We start from the raw sequence: 24667 nt of genomic DNA on the forward strand, positions 1-24667 counted from the left end.
GAAACTTTTCCCTTTAGGAGCTTTCAAGGTACATGAAGGTCTACTTAACCCCCGAGTTTGTAAGTATACCATCAAAGTATTTTTCTGGCTGAAACCTTTATGTATTTCGCGTCATTTGCAACGTCAGCACCTTTTTAGATGGGAAACGTTCAAACGGAAGTTGGATGAGATGCACGTCATAACTCGCTCTGGAACCTATAATCGTTTAGTCCTATCCAGTTCGCGTTTTTTACTTTGAAACCTTTTCTACAGAGATGTTATATAAAGACATACTCTTAAGCGATTACGTTACAAATACTTTTATTGAATAAAATATCGTATTTTTAGTTGATTTGGAAACTCTACCTTAATAAAACATAACAACCAATATTGCATACAAATGATATATAGAGGATGAGAATGCATTTAACGTGTTCTTTTTTAAACTATGTATCATATCCAAATATGAAGATAAAACCATAATCATGTTTCACATAAGTGTATCAGTTAGCCATTTCTAAAATGAACACACATTTTTTGTAGACTTCGGACTAAGTCATTAGGCATGTGCTCTTTGCCTCGGCGTCCATAGGAACTGATAGTGCGTCCAACTCACAAGGAGACATCCCGAAGTGTAACCCACCGATTTTGTTCAAACTCGGGGGATTGGTAGACGTTCATGTATGATGAAAAATCCTTAAGGGGATTTATTCAATGCAACAAAAAATGGAAATTTTCCCATTGAAAATAACATGGGATTCTGACCGATTCCTAGGGCCCCCCTGTAAAAAATTTAAACAAATTTCAAAACTTCGAAAATGCCAAAAAAATAAAAAAGAAATAAAAATTGACAATAAAAACATCAAAATTTATCAACTTTTGATCAATTTTAGGTCAAAATCCCATGTTATTTTCAATGGGAAAATTTCATATTTTGTGTTGTCAAAAACATTTTTCGTTGCCATGGCAAAACGGTTGCCCATTGAATAAATTCCCTTTAAGATTTTTCATGATTCATGAACGTCTACCAATCTCCCGAGTTTGAACAAAATCGGTGGGTTACACTTCGAAATGTCTCCTTGTCAGCGGCGTAGAGCAGTTGCGTTATCTGAACAGAGCTAATAATTACGATAGATCAGATTATTTACCCTCGGATATTATCAGGTCTGTTGATTTGAGTCCAAACTCAAACCAGATAGTTTAAACCCGAAACTGATCTTAATTCATTGTACACCAAACAGGTGGAAGGTGAACAGATTTCGGATGTCTTGCAGTTAGGGCTGTACTAGTACTTGAACATCATCGAGTACTCGGCATTTTTTGAGTTCGAGTAATCGAACTTGACCTTGAATAAGCAATTGGAAAATACTCGTTGATTATCGAGCACCAAAAAATTGCATAGTCGGGTACCCGATTATACTCGAATAAGCTGCTCTAAGTTCAAAGAGGGGGTTTTGCAACTTTTGGGGTGGCAATAATAAACGGTACCCACAAGACGTACAAACAACAAACGCTTTGAATGACCCTGGGGATGGGTCACGGTTTTTACACACAATCCTTAGGGATTTGTGTGTATTGCGATCACCTACTGTGTAGGCGCCGCCGCCGCCGCTGCCGTACACACGATTGCTCGCGGTACGTTAGTGGTACAAAGGCGATTGATATCTCAATCGGTAGGCACTATTATAGCCTCGACGGGATTTTCGTAATTTTTGGGATCGGAGCTCGAGAAGTGGGGCATTTGCCCACTTTAGTGGTTTTGGCGGTTTCACTTTGTGTGGTAGATATTTTATTCAAAACTAAGTCCGATAAAGTTAAAAAAAAAATATTATTGGTTAGGTTAGGATTCAGCGGATCTACAACTTCAGTTATATCAGTAAATATTAAATTTAAGGATAGTTTTCAGGTTAATTTACGGGACCCCAATTTTCGCGGTTTTATATTTTCGCCTAAAAGTCTACATAACGTTCCTTAATTTAAGTTTGATTTTCATGAGAATTACATTTTTGAATAGCTGTGGTTTCCATTTAACCTAGATTTGCAATTACGTTCCTTAATTTTAATTCTAAGTAAGGTTTTTTAGACAGCGTATACGGACCCCCGCAACTTCCGACATTATAAATCCGCGAGTCTATTGAGTTCTAAACGCCAGTTTCCCTCTCGCATTTTTCAAGGCCGTTCGCGCCGAGCTTTCAGCGTATGCCCAGAAGTAACAATAAGTGTAACACTCAACGTTTTACGCGCGTTTAACGCCCTTTTTACGCACGTCGTACGACAGGAAGAAGGTAAGTAAGATTTGATCAAAAACCACAAGTTTTGTTACTTCTAGGCCCATTCCAGCTTAGGTTGCAGTCGCGTTGAAAAAAGTTAATTTTAAGTGAGTTAATTAGCCATTTCGCGTCATACCTGAATTCTTTATGCGCTAAAGCTATATTCGCATTCCATTGAAAGCTTGCCTGAAATAAGAATAACGTATGACCAGGCACGTAATAAATAAGTGTGACCCTAAATATTTGTTATGCCCAGAAGTTAAGAATAAGTGTGCCACTAAATATTTTTTTGACCAGCTGCCGTACACACGATTGCTCGCGGTACGTTAGTGGTACAAAGGCGATTGATATCTCAATCGGTAGGCACTATTATAGCCTCGACGGGATTTTCGTAATTTTTGGGGTCGGAGCCCGAGAAGTGGGGCATTTGCCCACTTTAGTGGTTTTGGTCGATTTTCAATTTAAATGTACCCCACCACCCGCGTAGGCACTATTGTCATATTTGAATTTCGTGCCAATTGATACAGGTGCCATCTAACTCGAACGCGTTTCGCTACCTTATTTTCAAAACCATTTAACTCGAAAAACTTGGTTTTTATAAAAATTAATTTAAATGAACGTGTTCGCGTTTCGCCACCTTATTTCCAAAACCAGGTAACTCGATAAACGTGTTCACCACCTTTTTTTTCAAAACCAGGTAACTCGAAAAACGTGTTCACCACCTTTTTTTCAAAACCAGGTAACTCGAAAAACTTGGTTTTTATAAAAATTAATTTAAATGAACGTGTTTGCGTTCCGCTACCTTATTTCCAAAACTAGGTAACTCGAAACACTTGGTTTTTTTTAAAATTAATTTACATAAAAGTGTTCGCGTTTCGCCACCTTATTTCCAAAACCAGGTAACTCGAATAATTCTTTTCCGATAACATTCCTCTTGGGTTTATTAAGTTCATATTCAAGATGATTGGAAATTTGTTCAAATTTAAATTTAATATTTAAAATAAAGTTAATACATCAGTGGGATTGTGTGTACTTAAATGTCCGTGACATCTTGTTAATACGTAGTGCGCCGCTACGGTTTTGGTTTTGGATTGGAGCGTCACTTCACGAGTTCGGATGTCGGCTGGCGTTAGAACTCAAGAGCCTTAACTTCCTAAGCAATATACGGACAGACGGTACATTCATAATTTAAAAAAATTTATATTGTATTGTTGTTTTACTATTAATTATATCTCACTAGTCACTATAATGTTACTTAAGTTGTGGAAACTGTGGTTCATTTAAATTAAAGCCACATTTTTCCGCATTTAAATTTAATTTTCTAATTACTCGAATAAAACCTGCTCCTAATCAAGTATACTCGATAACACGACTCGTTGAAAATATTACTCGAGGTTTTTTCAGAATTACTTGGCTCGAATAAGAGAAAATTTTCCCTTAATCAAATACTCGATTACTCGACTCGACATCAATATTACTCGACTCGAATACTCGATGAAAAAAATAGTACTTGATACCCAACTCGTTTGGCTAAAACCGCGTGATCTGTTTACCTTCAGATATCTGAAAATTACGACCTGAATAACTGATCAGTTCTCCATTGGAAGCACTATGTGCCGAGGCCTAGGAATTATTGAAATATTTATGAAACATAATTTTAGACTTTTAGTAAAACGTACAAGCATTCGATAATGTCTTGTAACCTTGCTCTATGAAATAGTTTCATGCATATTCATCTGCTAAGCATACGCTTGGTCTTTTTTATCTCAAATCGTCTGCTTAGCCGAAACTCGAGCGGTGAAGTTAACTGCCCGCGTTGGTCACAAGATGGTTCTAATTTAACTGAAAAGGCTTATTATATTATGAGAAAAACATGACGTTATTACTCGAGAAATATCATGTCAACCTTTGTTTGAATTAAATATTATTTATTATTAACTCGAATCTTGTAAGGACTAACAAGGAGACGACCCGAGGTGTTACACACCGATTTCGTTCAAACTCGGGGGATTGGTAGACCTTCATGTAACTTGAAAAATCCTAAAGGGAATTTATTCAATGGGCAACGGTTTTGCCATGGAACGAAAAATGGTTTGACAACATAAAATTGAAATTTTCCCATTGAAAATAACATGGGATTTAAAAGTTTTAAAATACCAAAATTATAAAAAACAAATTTAAAAATTGACGAAAAAAATCGAAATTCATCACATTTTGATCAATTTGAACCAAATGGGTGAAAATGAACCGATATGACTTAAATAGGAAAAATTTCAATTTTATGTTGTCAAAACATTTTTCGTTGCCATGGCAAAACCGTTGCCCATTGAATAAATTCCCTTTAGGATTTTTCAAGTTACATGAAGGTCTACCAATCCCTCGAGTTTGAACGAAATCGGTGTGTAACACCTCGGGTCGTCTCCTGTAAGTGTAAATCCAATGATGATACAGACATCGATTATAACAATATGTCTATATAGACATATTGTTATAATCGATGTCTGCTATATAGCAACTGTGTTGATATTGGGACTATTCGATTCTTAATTAGTACAAATAATAATTAGTCCCGGTTAATTATGAAGAAATATATCGAAATATGGAGCATTTAGGTTACCTGGCATTTAAGATAAACGCGATTGAAGAGGTGGATCAGTAGTTACCGCGATCATTTCGTACTTTCTAGTGAGGTGAGAGCTATTTAGCAGGCGCGCAGGCTTTCGTCGAAAATGGCTGTTGGCGATGGAACACTTGAAAGGCATATTTCAGCCTCTTAACGACCCGAAGAATTAGCGCTTGTTAATGGTTCATCAGCATAAACGTTTCCGCCATTCATATTTGAACGAAAACACTCAGAAAACCACGCGGCAGGATTAATCCTCAAAAGAATCCGCAAATATCCATGAAGGTGCCACAAAGAAAAATGTGAATCGGAGAAAGCTCTTTCTTGCTTCTGAAGTGCTAACCTCAAAATCTATAACGCGAGGCTTAAAAAGGGAAGCCTAGAATATAGGTCTGCCAAGAATTTATTCGAGTTAACCGAGAATATGTAAGGGGTGCTGTCGTGTAGACGGAGAATATCTTTCTGGCATCATAAAAACCGCGGTTATAATGGCAGTGCGTATTCTCTGTAAATCTGAATGAATTCTTGGTCCACCGCGGCTCGCTCGGCCCAAAAGAAAAGGATTAAAACCGACGCGAAAACTTTGTCCGAAACTTTTCCTCGGCGCCATTATTCAAAGCGCGGAGGGTTCTTTTCGCTTATTAATTAGGCTAAGGCTTAGCTGAAGGATTCTAGCGAGCCTAACTAAAATGTTCTCACCAAACTTTAATGGTAATTTCTGGCGCATATCCCTACTCTTTTCCATCCGATCGAGAATATGTTTGGAGTCGGTGATTATTGCTGTACTTGAGTCATTAGATATAATATCGTAGTTTCTACACGACCTATATCATGGGATAAGTACCGTGAAACTTATCATTCCACGTGAAGTTTGTTTAGAGGGGTTTTCCCCGAGTTCTTTGGTTTCCATTGCCATAAAAACTTGTAGAGGTTAACGGTGATAGTATAGTGTAGGGAGCTGTTGGCTCGCGTGGCATGAAGGGCTTGCTACCACTTTCCTACACATTGTAACCCGGCCACCTGTTTAAAGGCAATATAAGTCGCTAGATGACTTGCGCCTAAGGTGGTGCCTTGGGTATTTGCCTAGCTTATTATTATTATTATTTATAAGCTTTAAAAGTCGCTAGATGACTCGGACCTAGGGTGGCTGATTATGGTTTTTAATTTATCAGGTGTACAAAGCGTATTTAATCAATGGAAATCACTTGAGAAAATCACTGGAAATCACCAAAATATTGTGAAAAATCACTGACTTCACACACTTTCAAATTAATTCGAGTTTTGTTCCCAATGGTCAAACAGATTTTGAGTGTTATCTATATGAATACTATTATCCAGATGGGCTTTTGTTACTAATTAATCAAGCGTTCGCTTAGTTTTCCTTTAAATGTCCCTAATAGCCTTATTATATTTCATTTATTATTAAGCAATATACTCGTGATATTAACATGAATATATTCGTATCTTCCGATGTTTCTTAAATATTTCCGATATGTCTTAAATATTTCCGTTCATTTCTCTAGATTTCCAGAAATATCGAAAATATTTCCGTTCATTTCTCTAGATTTCCAGAAATATCGAAAATATTTCCGTTCATTTCTCTAGATTTCCAGAAATATCGAAAATATTTCCGTTCATTTCTCTAGATTTCCAGAAATATCGAAAATATTTCCGTTCATTTCTCTAGATTTCCAATATTTCTTTGATATCTCAATATTTCCCATATTTCTTTGGATTTCTAGATTTAAAGAAATATCGAAAATATTTTTGTTTATTTATCTATTTTTCCAATATTTCTGATGGATTTCCAATATTTATCATGGATTTCTATTTTTCCGGAAATAATTATTTCGATTTCTCACTGTTTGTATACAGCAGATTTCTTAAATGGCTACCCCCTCGCTTTTTCCCCTAAAACAAAAACTAAAATGATCCCATTATCACATTGGTTCCTTAAAACAGACGTGTTCCGACGCGATTGAAGCGCACGCCTGTGACACTTTCCCTCCCCCCCCCCTCTTGTGCCGAGGGGGTTTTATCCATGTCTTTGTTACGAGGGGAAGGGGAGTTCACTTATGAATAGCTCCTAATCTCTTAATCAAATTACGCTAAATTCGTGACAAACGACGAAGATACAACTGATGTTGAAGTTGGTGCTATTGCTCGCGACTCAGCCACTAATCTTCTAGCCAACATCTAAGATTATCTGAAGGAAGGCCCTCCTGATAAGCAGAAACTGTCAAACGATCTACGTTTCCTAATTAAAATCTCCTGATTACATCAGCTGTCTCTTGGGGAAAAAGACTTCAAATCCTATGCAAATAAACCTTAATTGCTGCTATTATCGACGGCTCAGGTTGGTCTGTTTTAAATCATTTCAATTTTTAAAAAACCATAGATTTGAATCAACAATTATACCTAATTGTATTCCGGAAAAAAATACAAACTGTGTTCCAATACATGTAGTAATTAAATTTACTTAAAATAAGTAAATGTACAATCTTGCTGAGGCTAAACCATTAAGTTGAGAATAATATTATTAGTATTTATTAGCTCCATGAGGCAACAAGTTCAAGCTAGTCGCGCAGTCAAGGAGCCTCCTCCAAGTTTTCTCGCTCACGTTAATTATTTCCGTGCTTGATATAGATACGAGTTCGAAACATTATCATTTAAGCAAATCATTGTATCTTATTGATTTTATAAATATTCCATTTTGAATAATTCTGTATTTCGAAATACCCTCTATACTACAAAATAAATTGATTTTAGAAAGTATAAACCAAAGAATAGTCACAAGTTATGAGTCCCATTTAGTTAGCGCTATATAGTCTTTGTGAAGGGTTTATATTTATAGAACATTAAAAGTTATTATGAGTTCTTAAGAGTTGTTATTAGCATAATTATACAGAGTACTTTATTATTTTATAGTTGGAAAAGTTATTTACAAATTCTAAGTAGCATTAAGGACGGTCTGGTAAGTACAATCGAGAGGAAAAAGCGTATGTTATAACCCTTTGTAACGCCACTGGGTAGAGGATAGTAACAGTTAGTGTAGGGAGTTGTGGCTCGCGTGGCACGAATGGCTTGCCACCACCCTCCTACGCGTTGTAACCCGGCCACCTGAATTAATGGCTTTAAAAGTCGCATGGTGACAAAGCCCTAAGGTGATGCCTTGGGTATTAGCCTAGCTGATTTGATTTTTGATTTGATAGCGTTCAAGGAGAAGCGAACATTTTGCACTTAGTTTCCACCATGGACAAATAATCTAAGGGGACTCACTGTTCAAGCTTTAAGAAGCGCGCGTAAATACTGGGAATGGGGAAATCACGGTTAATTTTAGTTCAATGTGGACAAACTTGGCGTCACTGAAGTAGCAGTTTCGTAAAAATAGCTTTAGCGTTCACTTTCAATTTTGATAAAATGGCGCCGTTGATGAGGCTTAGTAAGTTTTCATTTTGAAATTTAAGTAATGGTAATTAAAATTAGTCTATAATATTGTTCCATAATTTTGTCACTTAGGGGAATATTTTACTGAGAGCTAGTAACCGAGTGACGGCATCGCAAGAAGGAAATCTCCCCTAGCGAGGCGCTGTCAAAGGTTACTTGTGACGCGGGAGCAAACGAACCCAAAAATGGCGACGAAATGTCAGTAAAACTTTTCCATGTGAAGAATAGGAAATGTCACACTTATGTAACAATATTATACACTTATGTAATTAACCATTGTGTTAAGTAAAATTAATCAGAAAGCCGCTTGTGGCTGAAGTTTTTTATCAAATTCACTGAAATATATTTCATTTCTAAACCTAAAAAATTTAATGAACTAAGCCTAACCTAATTTTATCGCACGTACTGTAGCCTAAGACCCGACTAAGCCTCTCGTAGTGATAGAACCATAGAAATCTTATACTCCTACCTAGAATGCTCCGGTCTACGGGAGAACCTGACGACAGGACATTTTGTAGCAACGACTAATGATTATATAGTCTTTGCTTAAGCTTCAGCTAATCAGCGGCTATTCATGGATTACGGCAAGCCGCTAGCAACATAACATGGCGCTAAAAATAGTAAGATCAGACGATTGTTACAGGATCCATCCGATCCAAGCTCGCAGAATTCCCATAGGTTTTTGCTGGAATTTTTTCACACGAACCACTTCAACGTTTTTGGATTTTTATTTAATAATTGTGGTAAGATTTTTTGAACTTTTAGTTTTGTTTTCATATTTACTTATTATAAGGAATATTTAAATGCCATTGTGAGGAAGATAAATAAGATTTATTTTTAGGTTCGCTTTGAAAATATTTAAGCCTAGGCCTGACATAGGCCCAACTTTTAAAATAGCAGGCAATGTCAATGGCAGTTTTGGGAGAAGCAGTGACTGAAGGTCCGGAAGGTCCTTAGTATTAACTTTTGTATTTAATACCGATATTTACAATGCTAAATAAAGTGTTTTTAAAAAACCGGATATTGAGTTGTTGTTCCACTAGGCTCACTGAACTTCCTGAAGTAACTTTTACCAAATCACCAATTTGAATAGCCCGCCGTTTGTTAACATTTCAAATTGCCCCGAGGCTTAAGAAAACCCAAACTTTTACCTGTACAACGACACATTATCGTCCACCGAAAATCGTTTTCTACATGTGGAAATGAAACATCAAGGAGCCATAACAACAAACAACGCAATAGTTATCCGAAACGTTTGCATATAAGAGAAAAATCTTTACGAGTAAAGAAACAGTCTACCATGTTTAAAAACTAAATTACACTCGATTGACGTGGGCCAATCAAATGCTGGTTCTTAAGGTGACGTAATCTAAAATCCAATTATTATTTTCCGTAACTCAAACTAGATGGCAACGAGTCGTGGCCGTAGTCACTCTTTGAATCGTGATTGGCGAAACCTCCGAAAATGTAATTGGCCCATTTTGTATTTATACGGAATCATTCTATGTTATAAGAATAATAAGATTTCTTTGGATAGAACAGAATCCTTGAGGCACTTCAAAACTGCTGGTGTAGCTCAGTAAGCCTTCCGTGTCTTAGATTCTTGGTCTATGTTTCCACTAACGCGTGTAACGGTGGCGAACTTCGGCATGTACAAATGTTTCACGCTCGTTTTACGCGCGCTAGTGGATATCGCACGCGCTATTATCACGCTCCAAATAAATATTTCTAAATTGAAACCAAAAGGCTTAAGCCCCTAAAAAGCGGATACGTTTCGGTTGTCTTTACGATATCAAAATTAAAAGATGCTTCTGATAATACCAGAGACGGAATTTCAAAATAACCTGTCATTATGTTGCAAGAAGCAGATAGTAAAAGCTAGTTTCATTCGTTGAGACAAAGCGAAATTAAGTATTTGTTATTTTTTTAAAGTATACGGAGAAGAAGGGAGATACTTTGGAGTACGGTCTCCTCTTCGAATTCGACGTGCGCAAGCCCGGGTTGCCAGAGTGGATGAACCAGATGGCTCGATACATTTTAAATCAGAAGAAAGCCAAGGCGCTGCACAGGGAAACGATCGAGGACGAGCCCGCACCCGACGAAAATCCCAAAGTCACTTTAAGAGTATATTCAACTATACTATTATTCCAAGAGCTTTTTCTCAATTAATTTTACGTTAAAGGTCACGATCCGAGCCCAGTTTCAGAAAGAGTTTGAACAATTGGAATCTGATTTTGCGGAATTAGACTCCAGAGAATTTCAGGAACCCTTCTCCGAGCATCCAGCCTACAAAGAGAGTTTGAAAACGCGGCCCGCGATGAGAGATTTCCAGGTCGATCAGGGTGTAGAGAATCCATTCGAAGATCGCGGATACGTTCTGGACCCGGAAGTCTTTCCAGATTTGCCGGAACACAACCCGCACAATGTATCTTGGAAATACAATCCGATCATGTCCGATTTATCCGCTTATAAAGAATCGAAAAACACCGTCGTTCCCAATTACCAAATTGACCTTGAGGGAAAAGTGTACCCTTTCGATGACAGCGGGTATAAGTTGGAAGAAAACGTCTTCGCTAACGAGATCGATCCGGAAGAGAATTTTTATAACTTACCGAACGAACAAGATGACTTGGCCTTCGTTGCGCTTCTAGAGATGCTCCTGTTTGAATTAGAGTTAACTAACAGATTCTATTACGTTCCGGAAGACGTCAAGGAAAACCTCGTCGAGCGAGTCAAGCGAGCTAACGCGTCTTTCGATATGTCCGAGAAGCGAAGAATCGTTTTCGAAATTTACGTCACCATCAGCGAATTTCGAGATAAATATAGGATAACCAAGGAAGTAGATCGAGACGTGGTCGCGCGGGGAATCAAAACTAACTACTTTCGTTTCGTTAAACCACTTTACATAAAGGCTTTAGCTAAATTAAAACAATTAGACCGCGAGTTTAACAACGGCGAATTGACCGAAGATAATTACTTGGATCAAATATACCATTATCTCTACTATCTGGACACTTACGGAAAAGCAGATTTTGAAGGGTCTCAATATACACCGACGACTGACGAGATAGCCATCGACCACGAACCGGCGCAACAAGATTCATCCGAGACTCCGCCAAGAAGAGGGACCCAGGTGATGCCTTCGCCATTACAAGATACTTTCGACGATTCACAGAGACCAAGTTCTTCTGGAAGAGGAAGCTCATCGAAAGAGTGGACATCCCCGAAAGCATTGTCGATAAACCGACCGACAGTGGGAGCTAGACGTGGAACTTTCGAAATGGATCTAACGCGAGACGCGATTTCTAACGCGTCGTCATCGACTAGTGGATCTACGCGGAAAGGGGCTACAGGGCCTCGTCGAACTAGCGAAAGACTAATGAACAGAACCGGGCCGATAACTAAGACAGACACCACCAAAAGAAACCTACAACAAAAGAGGCAAAATTCTAGCCATGATAAAAGCAACGATTCAGCCAAGAAGAAAAAGCTTTGAAGATAAACTTACAGCGATAATTTTTACGGATCTGTAATATTCATATAATTAAAATTTTTACGGAGTGCAATAGCTACGTTAAATCGGTTTCTTTAAAGTTCATCTTGTTAAGTATTTTTTTCTTAGGCATTTTAGTTTATTCGGGGGCATAGGAAAGGGGGAAATCCCCTCCTAATTTTTTTACTGAGAGGGGAGACTAATGTAATTGCCAGTCCTACATTTTCGTCGCCTCAAATCCTAAAATTGACTAGTCCTGGAATCTAAAATTCAACCTCGACCAAATAAGTCAGCTGTTCCGCTAATTTGATTATCTAAAATTATATTTAAAATTTACTAAGTTATCTCCTATTTTTATGTTAATTATCACTTTAAATCCATCTAAAGCTTTCTAAGATTTTAGATGCCTTAGTTCCCTTCTCAAACATTCTTCAATCAATCATATAAATTTCGTTTATTTTGGCCTTAATTCGTTTAATTAGCTGACAATGTCGGCATAGAGACGGATAATGCGGCTGAAGGTTAATTAAGCAGCCTACAACACAAGCTTGAAGTTTAATCAACCCACATCCAAATCCGCCAAATTATACACAGTCATCTACTCTGTCGTCAACTATTTCAATTATTTCAACAGTTCAAAAGATATCACTGGAGTCCAAACAGTTTTTATCCCCATTTTGTCTCGACGAAATTAGCTTTGTTAGTCATCTTAGCTGAAAATTTTATATGCTTACACTTTTTTACACCCAGGGAATATTGATATTTCACAGATAAAATCTACATGTTTCGATGCTTTAGTTTATACTAGTACTTCAGTTTACATGCAATTCCATATGCAGATTCTGCAGTTTATACTATAAATACAGTTTAAAGGTAAGTGTAGGGAGCTGTGGGCTCGCGTTACATGAAGGGCTAGCCACCACTCTCCTGATTTAAGAGCTCGATGACTTGGGTCTAAGGTGTTGCCTTGAGTATTAGCTTAGCTGATTATTACTTATTACTTAATGAAATTCCAAATGCAGATTCTGTAGTTTATGCTAGTACTGCAGTTGAAATGAAATTCCACACACATATTCTGTAGTGAAATTCCATATGTAGATTCTGAAGTTTATGCTAGCTAGGAGCAACAAACACAGCACAAGGAGAACGCAACCCATCAAAAGTCGTGGATTTTCTTGTGTACGTTTTTCATTGGCTAGACGCTTTAGCGCCTGCTGCCATCGGAAGGGGAAATTCAGAAATTGTCTTCCCCCCCGCCCGTAAAACGTTCAGCGTAAAGGCTCGTGACGCTCGTCCAATGAAATTCGTGTTTAAAGGCTAGCTGCGTTCTCCTTGTGTTTGTGGCTCCTAGATGCTAGTATTCCAGTTGAAATGAAATTCCATGTGTAGATTTTGTAGTTTATGCTAGTACTCCAGTTGAAATGAAATTTCATATGTAGATTCTGTAGCTTAATTATGCTAGTACTCCAGTTGAAATGAAATTCCACACACATATTCTGTAGTTTATGCTAGTACTCCAGTTGAAATGAAATTTCATATGTAGATTCTGTTGTTTATGCTAGTACTCCAGTTGAAATGAAATTCCATATGTAGATTCTGTAGCTTAATTATGCTAGTACTCTAGTTGAAATGAAATTCCATATGTAGATTGTGTAGTTTATGCTAGTACTCCAGTTGCAATGAAATTCCATGTGTAGATTCTGTAGTTTATGCTAGTACTCCAGTTGAAATGAAATTCCACACACATATTCTGTAGTTTATGCTAGTACTCCAGTTGAAATTAAATTCAATATGTAGATTCTGAAGTAATGGTAGTATTCCAGTTGAAATGAAACTCCAAATGCAGATTCTGTAGTTTATGCTAGTACTGCAGTTGAAATGAAATTCCATATGTATATTCTGTAGTTTATGCTAGTAATCCAGTTAAAATGAAATTCAATATGTAGATTCTGTAGTTTATGCTAGTACTCCAGTTGAAATGAAATTCAATATATAGATTCTGAAGTTTATGCTAGTATTCCAGTTGAAATGAAACTCCAAATGCAGATTCTGTAGTTTATGCTAGTACTGCAGTTGAAATGAAATTCAATATGTAGATTCTGAAGTTTATGTAGGTTATACCAGCGTATATTGCGTTTTCGGCTTTCAAAATTTTTATCACGAATATATACTAAAATATTATAATAAAACTAATTTCTATAAGTAGGGTGAATTTTACCTACAAAATGGTGATATTTCAACTTCTCAAGCGATATTTTTTAGATAATTTAAATATTAAACGTCTTAGACTAGTGGCGACATCCAGTAAGACTTAGGGTGTTTAAAAATCGAACATTTAATGGCGTTACCACTGTAAAAGGAGCTTCTCGCTTGCCATACATGTATTGACCTATTGTTTCCTTCGAAAATAATTTAACCCCTTTCTTTACTTACTATTTTTACGTTTTGAAAATTTAATTTATTGAACACTATTCAAAAATATACGTTTTAGAGAATATATAACCGGAATAGGCTTTTCCATAAAACAAGCTACGCTTGTTGAACTTGTTTTTATGTAGCTCATTCGTCACGAAAAACGTAGAAGCCATAAAACTTGTTGAACTTGTTTTTATGTAGCTCATTCGTCACGAAAAACGTAGAAGTTCAGTTCAGTTTATAATTAAAAACAGGGTACTTCGTGGAATTTACCCGTATGGGTTTTATGTAGTGAAACGTCATCGATACGTCACCCGAGACGCAGCAGCAACATAAAACAAGAAGGCCAATGTTACTTTATAGAGAGGCCTATTATTAGAAGTAAATGAACCGAAGATAGAGGAGAGAGCCAAAATTTTAAAGGGCATTTTCCTTAACGTGGTGAGATGTAAATCCATCGTTGTTCCACCCCCTTTAGTTCCCGCCAAAAATTGCACTAGGGAATTGCAGGTATCCACATTCGATATACACGTCATCACCTACTAGTCAATAGATGGCGATAGTGGAGCTATGAAAGCGCGAAATTTGAAAACCTCGATTATATGGAAAATGCGCTTACGATGAGACTACCCGAGGTGATAATCACCGATTTTGTTGAAACTAGGTGGGTATGTAGACCTTATGGTAACATGAAATTTCACCAAGGGAAAAGTTGCAATGGGCATTAGTTTTGCCATGGCAACCGAAAATGTTTTTGACAACACAGTCTGTATATTGTCCCATTGAAATAACAATTGATAAATTTTTACATATTTTGATCAAATTGACCAAAATATGTAAAAATATCATAAAATTCATTTCATTTGTCAATTTTGATCTATTTTTTTTTGGTTTTGAAATTTGAAATTTTTTTAAAAATTTTCACAGTGCTCAGATTCCCATGTTATTTTCAATGATAAAATATACATACTGTGTTGTCAAAAACATTTTCGGTTTCCATGGCAAAACTAATGCCCATTGCAATTTTTCCCTTGGTGAAATTTCATGTTACCATAAGGTCTACATACCCACCTAGTTTCAACCAAATCGGTTTTTATCACCTCGGGTAGTCTCCTCGTTAGTATGAGAGATATAGCGGTCTGATAACTTTGGTTCATTTACTTCTGCTATGATGGATTTTATACCATCTTAAAATAATTTATACACTAAAAACATTCCCCAACAGCAATAGAATAAATTTTATCCATTATTTCAGAGCATCAGAGTCTTTTCCCACGGAATAATTCCATTTGAACTATACGAGTCTATTTCTCGAAAGTGTTTCGACTCGGAATTCTCATCTCGCGTATAATCACATCGAGCTCGCTGCGGGTGTTTTCCGAGGCTCTCGAAAACTGCGCAAAGTCAACTCTTCCTTCGCGGCAATATGTTCGCTCCAATTTTGGCAATTCCGAGGGGAAACAACCGGAATTTCTTCGTATCTACGTCGTCATATCCGCGGTACTTGGCTCTCAGCGTCGCTCGTAGAAGGGATTAAGAGAGCGAGCCGGAACATCCTCGCCACCGAGATAGTCTGAAACGGGGCGCCTCGAACAAGCGATCTTATCAAGGCAAGACCCGCGTAACCACCGTCGGCTCATTATCCCGATCCTCGGCGCTATCAGTCCAAGCTGACACGTCGTCGTTTCGTTCCCGAAATCAATGAAAAGCCCGTTTCCTCCGAGACACTGCCAAGTTGGCTCGGAGGACGACCTCGCTTTCCTACGTGCCCAAACAGATTTCGCTGGCTGCGCGTGTCAAGGACGATCCATTGACGACCACGAGACGCGCTCGGTCGTTGAGAAACGTAATTGTACCATAGTTTGTGGAGATATATCGTTGTCTCTGTTTGATGAAGGGTTAGGGATCCGGATCATCTTTCCGCGAAAGAGAGACCGAATAGATATTCGTTCCAGTTTTTTACGCGAGTTGCCATACGGTGGACCTTTATAGCCAAATTGAGCGGGTTTTTTGCAAGTGTGTTTAAAGAGGAACGGTCAAACTTTAACCAATTAGATAGCCCTATAGCCCGTCAAAACTAAAATTTATGGCGAAAACCACATCAAAAAATATTAATATAATAATATATTAATAAAATAAAGAAATTTCGGGAAATTGAAAAGCGCGCGTCCACTGCGATACCTGGTGAGAAATCGGTGAGACACTCCTTGCTTGATGAAAATTGAAAAACCATATAAAAGCGCGCGCTGCTGAAGACGCGAAAGATTTGTTTTTATTTTATTTTGCACGCGCGGTGCGTTCCAGTTATACGAGACCTAAGCCTAAATTGCGCGATTTCCAAAGTTAGGTTAGTTTGCAAATCGCTCACTTAGGTCGTGCTGGCGCTGGCGATACACCTTAAGATGGCGGCAAAAATTTAAACCCAAATACTTGGCGTTATTTTGTGTTTCAACTTTTTGGGCCAAAAACTATTTTTTCAAGACAAAATAAGGTACGTGTAAGTATATTGAACGTCTTGTTGATCTTTTGATATGCAAATAAGGTGATACTTGGAAAAGCTTGGCCGTTCCCCTTTACTATTTGGGTTAAAATATTTACAATATCGGACACCATGGCGCTACAAGCGGCACTGCTCTAAAATAACCAATCACGCAATCTAGATTCGGGACATGTTGTTTATTGGTTTCATGTTTAACCAGACAACTTTTATATAGTGTTGTAAATGAGATTGTGGTGCTTAAACGCTGAATCGGACAATTATTTAACTTTGTGTGTGGGATTAATAATAATAATCAGTTAGGCTAATACACAATGCACCACCTTAGACCTTAGTCATCACGCGACATTTAAAGCCATTAATTCGGGTGGCCGGGTTACAATGCGTAGGAGGGTGGTTGCAAGCCCTTCATGCCACGCGAGCCAACAGTTCTCTACACTCACTACTACCGCTAACCTCAACAGGTTTTTACGGAGTGGGGAAATAACTTGCAAACTCAACGCAGATGGAGTTGTTCCAAGTTTACACACAGTGCCACAAGCTGGGATTCATAAAACGTTGAATACAACAAAAGGGCGTCCGATTTCAATGAAATTAAATAGGAGTTGTTCGGTAAAAAATTTGCGATCGAGTGAAAATAGCTTTTCATAAAAATGTTCAAACTCTGCTGCGCGTCGAAAATGAAAAATAATCCGAAAGGCATGTTTAGAATTTTATTTGCAAAAGGGAAGTTTTGGCTTGTACAAACTTTATCTGCTAAAATTTTTTCTAGAAATATTTTCCGTCAATTCTACAATCTACCAATAACATAAAGTATAACAAGAACCTCTACCGCCAGTATTCTCTGCACTTCTTCAGAATATCACCGTAAGTAACAAAATACCCATAATTAACAAAAAATTACCACCAACGCAATTAACGTTTAGTGGGATGGAGAAATGGTCAGCACTCTCCAATCGCTGATTATTTATTATTAATTTATTATTCAGAACAGAGCCAATGTAAAATGTACTATATTATATGGACGATAATATACAGTTCAGTTGCAAGTCCAAATAGAAATTGTCATAAAAAGTGTGATAAGAAAATTAGTATTAAAAATATGAATTGTCACACTTATTTAAATTATGTTACTTATGATATCATCTATAATAAACCTGATAGTTAGCCACTAAAAATGCATCCTGATTATTTCCATAATGCCTTCGAATACATTATGAGTGTGCGGGTTCCGGGTTTTTTTTGGGCGGTTTTTCGTCCAATTTAGACGTTAGTGCTTGGCAACCTTATTCCTTTTCTCAATTCGGCCGCCATCCGCGGAGAATGGAAAAATAATAACATTTGCTCTGATTCGCGAGAGCGCGAGACCATTATGGTGGAGCGAGTGGCTCTCTCCGCCCACTGCCTCCGAGCGCGGATCGTAGCCGCCGGTCAGATAACTTCCGAATTGCGCGGAGGACTGACGGATGGAAATTATTCCGAAAGCAATAAGGGGCAAACTGGTTCGCGCAATCAGAACAAAGGGGGACCAGATCCCTTTTCATGAATGCTAGATTAAGGCTCTGACTATCTTGGTTTCGGGGCTCAAAGGGTCACTTTCCTATCTTCTGGTCAATTTACGCGGCTTAGGATTTGTTTCGACAAAACTGGGGTATTTCTTAAAGGTCATGTTTCGTTATAATCGGATATAGATCTTTGAAAGCTCTAATGAGAAGCTTCATTGTGGATAGTTGTCAGCTTGCCTCTTAACTTAAGTAGTCTAACATTAGGGATCCTCGAATACCTCGAATCTTAAAAAACAATTCGGAATTCGAAAACTCGAATCTCCCAGCTTTTTTCATCCTTCGAATCTTTCGAATCCTAACCTAAAAGCTTTTCAAAATCCTAACCTAAAAACTGTTTAAAATCCTAACCTCAAAACTGTTCAAAATCCTCAACTAAAACCTGTTCAAAATCCTAACTTAAAAATGGTTCAAAATCCTAACCTAAATACATTTCAAAATCCGAACCTAAAAACTGTTCAAAATCCGAACCTAAAAACGGTTCAAAATCCTCACTTAAAAACTGTTCAAAATCCTAACCTAAAAACTTTTCAAAATTCTAACTTAAAAACTGTTCAAAATATTAACCTAAAAACGGTTAAAAATCCTCGCCTAAAACCTGTTCAAAATGCTAACCTCAAAACGGTTCAAAATCCTCACCTAAGACCTGTTCAAAATCCTAACCTCAAAACGGTTCAAAATACTAACCTAAATACATTTCAAAATCCGAACCTAAAAACTGTTCAAAATCCTCACTTAAAAACTGTTCAAAATCCTAACCTAAGAACTTTTCAAAATCCTAACCTAAAAACGGTTTTAAATCCTAACCTAATGGTTCAAAATTATATCCTCAAAACGTTTCAAAATCCTAACCTAAAAACGGTTTTAAATCCTAACCTAATGGTTCAAAATTATATCCTCAAAACGTTTCAAAATTCTAACCTAAAAACTGTTAACAGATTTAAGCATATTTGTTTGCTCTTTGGAAAGATATAGGTATTTGTTTTTAAACTTTATTTCCCAAATTGGAATTTTTTTAACACAGATTTTAAAAAAATTCAATTAAAATATTACGTTCAAAATGCTAACCTCAAAACGGTTCAAAACCCTCACCTAAAACCTGTTCAAAATCCTAACCTCAAAACGGTTCAAAATACTAACCTAAATACATTTCAAAATCCGAACCTAAAAACTGTTCAAAATCCTCACTTAAAAACTGTTCAAAATCCTAACCTAAGAACTTTTCAAAATTCTAACCTAAAAACGTTTCAAAATCCCAACCTAAAAACTGTTCAAAATCTCAACCTAAAAACGTTTCAAAATCCTAACCTAAAAACGGTTTTAAATCCTAACCTAATGGTTCAAAATTATATCCTCAAAACGTTTCAAAATTCTAACCTAAAAACTGTTAACAGATTTAAGCATATTTGTTTGCTCTTTGGAAAGATATAGGTATTTGTTTTTAAACTTTATTTCCCAAATTGGAATTTTTTTAACACAGATTTAAAAAAAATTCAATTAAAATATTACGTTTAAATAAGTCTTTTTTCCTTTTTTGTTATTACTATTTATTATTCTTATATGAAGTATTGAAGATATTTTGGATTCAAGGGATTCTAGTGGTTTGTTTCCCCTCTATCAAACGTACTGAATTTAGTTTCATAATTTAAAAGCTTAAAAGACATACATCGATGCCAATCACCAATTACGTATTAAGTAAAAATTGTCCAAAATTTTCAAAAGGTGGAAATTGACTAATAAAAATTCCCAAATGTGAAAATTTAACAAAAATATCCTTAAGATAAAAAAATTCCAAAATTATTTGAAAATTATCATTTAAAAATTTTGACAAAATTATCAGGTAAAAATATTAGACCTATTTTCAGGTGACAAAAACGAGAACTAAAAGTGGACGTCTTCGCGACTAAAAAAGAGGGAAGCTAAAAATAGTTCAGTTGTTTTAAATCTCCGGGTGACAAGTATGAACTAATGGAACATAATTTTAAAAACTGACGAAGGAAAGAAAATTAATTGAAACTAAAAAATGAGAAAAAAGAACTCTAGATAAAAAAATTGTGTTATAAAGTATACCCAAGTGATCTGACAAGTGGTTTTACGAAAACTTTAACCTTCTCATTAAAATACACTCTAAAAAAGGGTGTTGAAGGCTGTTTTAATGGTGATCAAAGGTGGTTGTAACCTCCGAAATTTATGGGCGGGAAAGGGTGTAAACACGTTGATCACACCTTCTGGGGTCTTAAGAAACTCCTTTTATGGTAGTATTAAAAAAGTATATAATTATTTTATAAATTTAAAAAATATATATAATGGAATTATACCTTTTATTCACTGGTTTAAAGTTTAAAATCATGATAAATTAAATATGTAAACTTGATAAAAAAATACATAATATCTTTTTAACCTATTTAAATATATTAAATAGGGTATTATAATAATTAAAATAATTTTCACGGTTAAATTCATTTATTTTTAAATCTTTAGTAACTCATACTTGATTTTTTAGAATAAAAGATTTATTTTGACTAATTTGGTACATTAAAAATGGCAGAGAAGTTAATCATATAAAGAAATTTTGTTTCCAAATTTATTAAAATTTCTTTCAAAACATTTAAGGTGTTTTCTTAAAGGGTGTTAAATAATAACTTAAAGGGTGTGAAATAATAACTTCAAGGGTGATAAAAAATAACTTCAAGGGTGTTAAATAATAACTTCAAGGGTATTAAGAAATTTCAAAATAAACACAGAAATGGTTTAGCTTCAACCTCAAAATATTTTCCATAATTATTGCTTGAAAATTTAGACAATGATGTAATTAGTTTATGAGTTCCATACGGCATGCATGGACATTTTCGATCCAACGATTACGTTGTATATACTTAAGTTTTATCATTGTATTTTACGTCATTTCATAAAAGGGATTAAGTTTTTAAAATCTCCGTATTTGGCGTCTCGAGTGCCGTCTTCCATTTTATGGGCTATAATTAGGGCCAACGAACGGCCGACCTCTTCATTCTAATTTCTAAGTATTGAACGGCATATATTCCTCTAATCTTCATCAGCGTGGCGTGAAATCTAAGTGGCCAATTAGTTTAGTCTAGCGCGTTATATTCATCCCGTGTCATTCAAAATCAAGCCGCAATTAAGCAAGTTTCGTCTCATTTATAAAGTTATCTACGTGGCAGCTTAATTTCCTGTTTTATTATTATTATCAAAATAAATAGGTGAAAAATAGACTAAACGCCTGTACAAGTGTTCCGCACTCAAAGCTTCGCTTTTCAGGGGTGAAGAAATCTACCAGGGGTTTTCTACTTCTCAAGCTTTTTCTATGAAAGCCATTTATTTTGTTTATTATTAAACAATAGATAGATTAAGTGCTACTTATATTTCGTTTATTCATGATATTAACTGTACAATCAATAATGTATCCGTTCTAACGTTAAGACCGTTATATAATTGGTTACGTTGAACGTTTATTTGTGTTTAATCACGATATTCACTATAAAACAAGAAATGTAAATTAATTAGTTACCCGCTAAAAATGTATCTTCTTAATTTAATTCTATGGATTTTATCTCTACAAAGTAATAAGGTTTTATTTAAACAATTTACGCAAAGTTATCCATATTCCCGCTAAGAATTTTAGCTATTTTTTAAATCGACCTTTAATATTTTTCCTATAAACCAATATAAATTTATAATAGTATCGTCTTTTCTGAATCGTCGAAACTCGCTACGGGGCCAGTTTTGTATACTTCCGCGATGAAATAGGAAAAAAGAATCCAGCGCGTTCGCCCTATTTTTCGTCTCGGAAGTCCATCGCGTATAAAAAGGAGAAATCGCCCGCGGAGCCAGATTTTCAGGGAGGGTTCGATAAACGTCGGAGAGTGGGAGGGAAGTTCTCGTTTTAGGTTCGCCGCCAGGACTTCAAAGAAGCATTCTTTCTATACATGTATTCGCGAGGGTTATTTCTCCTGGGAATCGTGGAACGGGAATAACTCGGCTCTCCATCTTTTTGCCGCGTTTGTCAGGTATAAACGGGGAAGGCAGAGAACTGGGTCTTTTTTCTTCCATTCTGGGAACGGTTGTTGGCTTGTCAATTCGGATTCGTATCTTCGACCTCGCGTGGTCGCTCGAACTGGATGTCTGGATGGGATCGAGTTACGCGATCTTACTTAAATAATACCATAAATAACGTAATAACTATAAGTATCACAATTAACAACCAAACTGATTTTCATAGATATTGCGTAATCAAGATGTTTTCCCAGCACTGAGCCCTCTAGTGTCTAAAATACGCGAGACTTCCGCTAAGCCGAACATCTGGTTTCCGATAGATAGGCGGAATAATAGACTAAAATGATAAAAATTAAAAAAGTTCTTCTCGACGTCACCAGCTCATGTTTTTTTATCACGCGTGATTCGCACGCGGGCTTCAAAACAAAACCAAAGCCCCTCGCGACTCCATAACGTGCTCTCCGATATTAGGCTTAAATTTTTATCAAAAAGTAGTCATCCAAAACGGTAAGTCACGAGTCCAAGTCACAGCTTGAAGAGAGTATCAGTGCCGAAAAAAGGTTCGGTTAGAAAATTAGCATTAAAGCAATAGGAAGTGTCATACTTATTGTTATTATGTTACGTATGTTAAATGTATAAAATATATACCGATTTGTCAAGTAATTTTATTAGTGGAATCTTTTTCTTATACTATGTAATCTTGACATTTTTTGTTATATTTATGAATTGTAATTCCATGTTTTTATTGTTTATAAATTGTACCTCCGTATTTTTAAACGATTACGATATAAAATTACATTTATTTTTAATTTCGACAAAGCTACAAATAACGTAATATAATTTTTGGATGATAAAATTGGCGAATAAGTAGCCAAGTCCATAATGAAAAGGGATAATAAAGCTAAACCCTAAACAAATTTGAAGAAATTTAAAAACTTACTAATATCTCGTACCGATAGGTCTTCGAGCGGACAATAACGCGAAACTCGGACCAAATAGATCTTCGAGTGAATAATTAAATTAAATAAAATAAAATAAAGTAAAATAGCCAGAAAATCCAACGGTAGACCGGTTTCGTCCTATTTGGGACTCGTCAGTACCGTGCGGGAAATCTGGCTTGCGACTATAACACCAAATAGCGAAATTTGAAGAAATTTAAAAACTTAAAGTTTTTAAATTTCTTCAAATTTGTTTAGGGTTTAGCTTTATTATCCCTTTTCATTATGGACTTATCTACTTATTCGCCAATTTTATCATCCTTTACAATGCAGTCCATAGGTGGTTTCTTTTAACTTAACATTACGTATATAATTTTTGGAATTTATTGTATATATGCTTCATTGAGAATTTCGGATAATTCCTAATTTACTTATTTAATTAATAATTCGATAGCAATAACGTCATTATATTTGTTTCTACGCGTCAAAGCTGCATTTTAGAGAAAGTACCTTACACCGGCTGGGGGCTTTGATATTTAATTGCTCTAATTTTCTCATATCAATATTAACAAGAGCTAAAGGGTACAATATCGAGATAATTGGGAATTTATTTATCCACTTAATTTAATATAAGTTAAGTTGTAATTCAATAGTCGGAACTTTATTATCGCGATAGCTTATAATTTACTTATCCAATAAGGGAGTTTCAATAACCGCACCGCTATCTATCGGCTTTAAAAATAACTAACAAAAGGAAGCCTAAGCTAGTAAGCTGGCGTCATAGGTCACCGAGGTCACGCTCAGGTATTAGGCATGGGCCAGATATTATTGAAACTCGCTTATTAATTTAATTTAAGTTATAATTCAATAGTCATCATTTCAGAATCTATTTTACATGTCATAGCTTTTAATACTTAATTGCTCTAATTTTCATGCCAATAGTTCCTTTTATAAAGTAACGTGGCCTTCTTGTTTAAATGTTTATATTACGTCACAGTCTCTTACTTTTACAAGTCTACGAGCGCGCGCTACAGTTGCCAGAGGAATATACGTGTTGCTAGCGCGCGTGCAAATCGCTCGTGCAAAAAATATACTAATAGCATATGTAACATAATTACTCATAAGTATGCCACTAGCTCTATTTCTTCACTAACGGTTTGTTTCACAGATATTGCGTCATCCGTACCCTACGTAATATTTGACGTCATATTTGATGTCATATTTGACGTCATCGAATCTCAAATGCCGATTATGCCGTAGTATAAATAGCTCTACATCTGATAAACCGACGGCCATTTTTTTAGTAAACAAACCGGTTTGAACAACTAAGGCTTAGGAACTAAAATGAACTACAATATAGTGTCAAGTGCTGTTTATGCGATTAATTTGCAAATTAATGAAATTCTCGGAGACTCAGGTTCTAAAATAA

General features: G+C 36.1%; 2 protein-coding genes across 2 annotated transcripts in view; one reads left to right on the forward strand and one right to left on the reverse strand.

Moving 5' to 3' along the window:
• Nucleotides 1-24667, reverse strand: part of LOC149923553 (putative cationic amino acid transporter) — a 166706-nt gene that overhangs the window by 104970 nt on the left and 37069 nt on the right. The gene's annotated exons all lie outside the window — the stretch shown is intronic.
• On the forward strand, nucleotides 9999-11878 carry LOC149923554 (uncharacterized). The gene is made up of 3 exons (XM_090160528.1): nucleotides 9999-10190; nucleotides 10252-10443; nucleotides 10502-11878. Exons 1-3 carry the CDS (start codon nucleotides 10125-10127, stop codon nucleotides 11813-11815), a joined length of 1572 nt encoding a protein of 523 aa, XP_090016654.1. The 5' UTR covers nucleotides 9999-10124; the 3' UTR covers nucleotides 11816-11878.

This window comes from Leiobunum rupestre, chromosome 10, assembly GCF_980474605.1.
Source record: "Leiobunum rupestre chromosome 10, qqLeiRupe1.1.hap1, whole genome shotgun sequence".
Classification (NCBI taxonomy): Eukaryota; Metazoa; Arthropoda; class Arachnida; order Opiliones; family Sclerosomatidae; genus Leiobunum; species Leiobunum rupestre.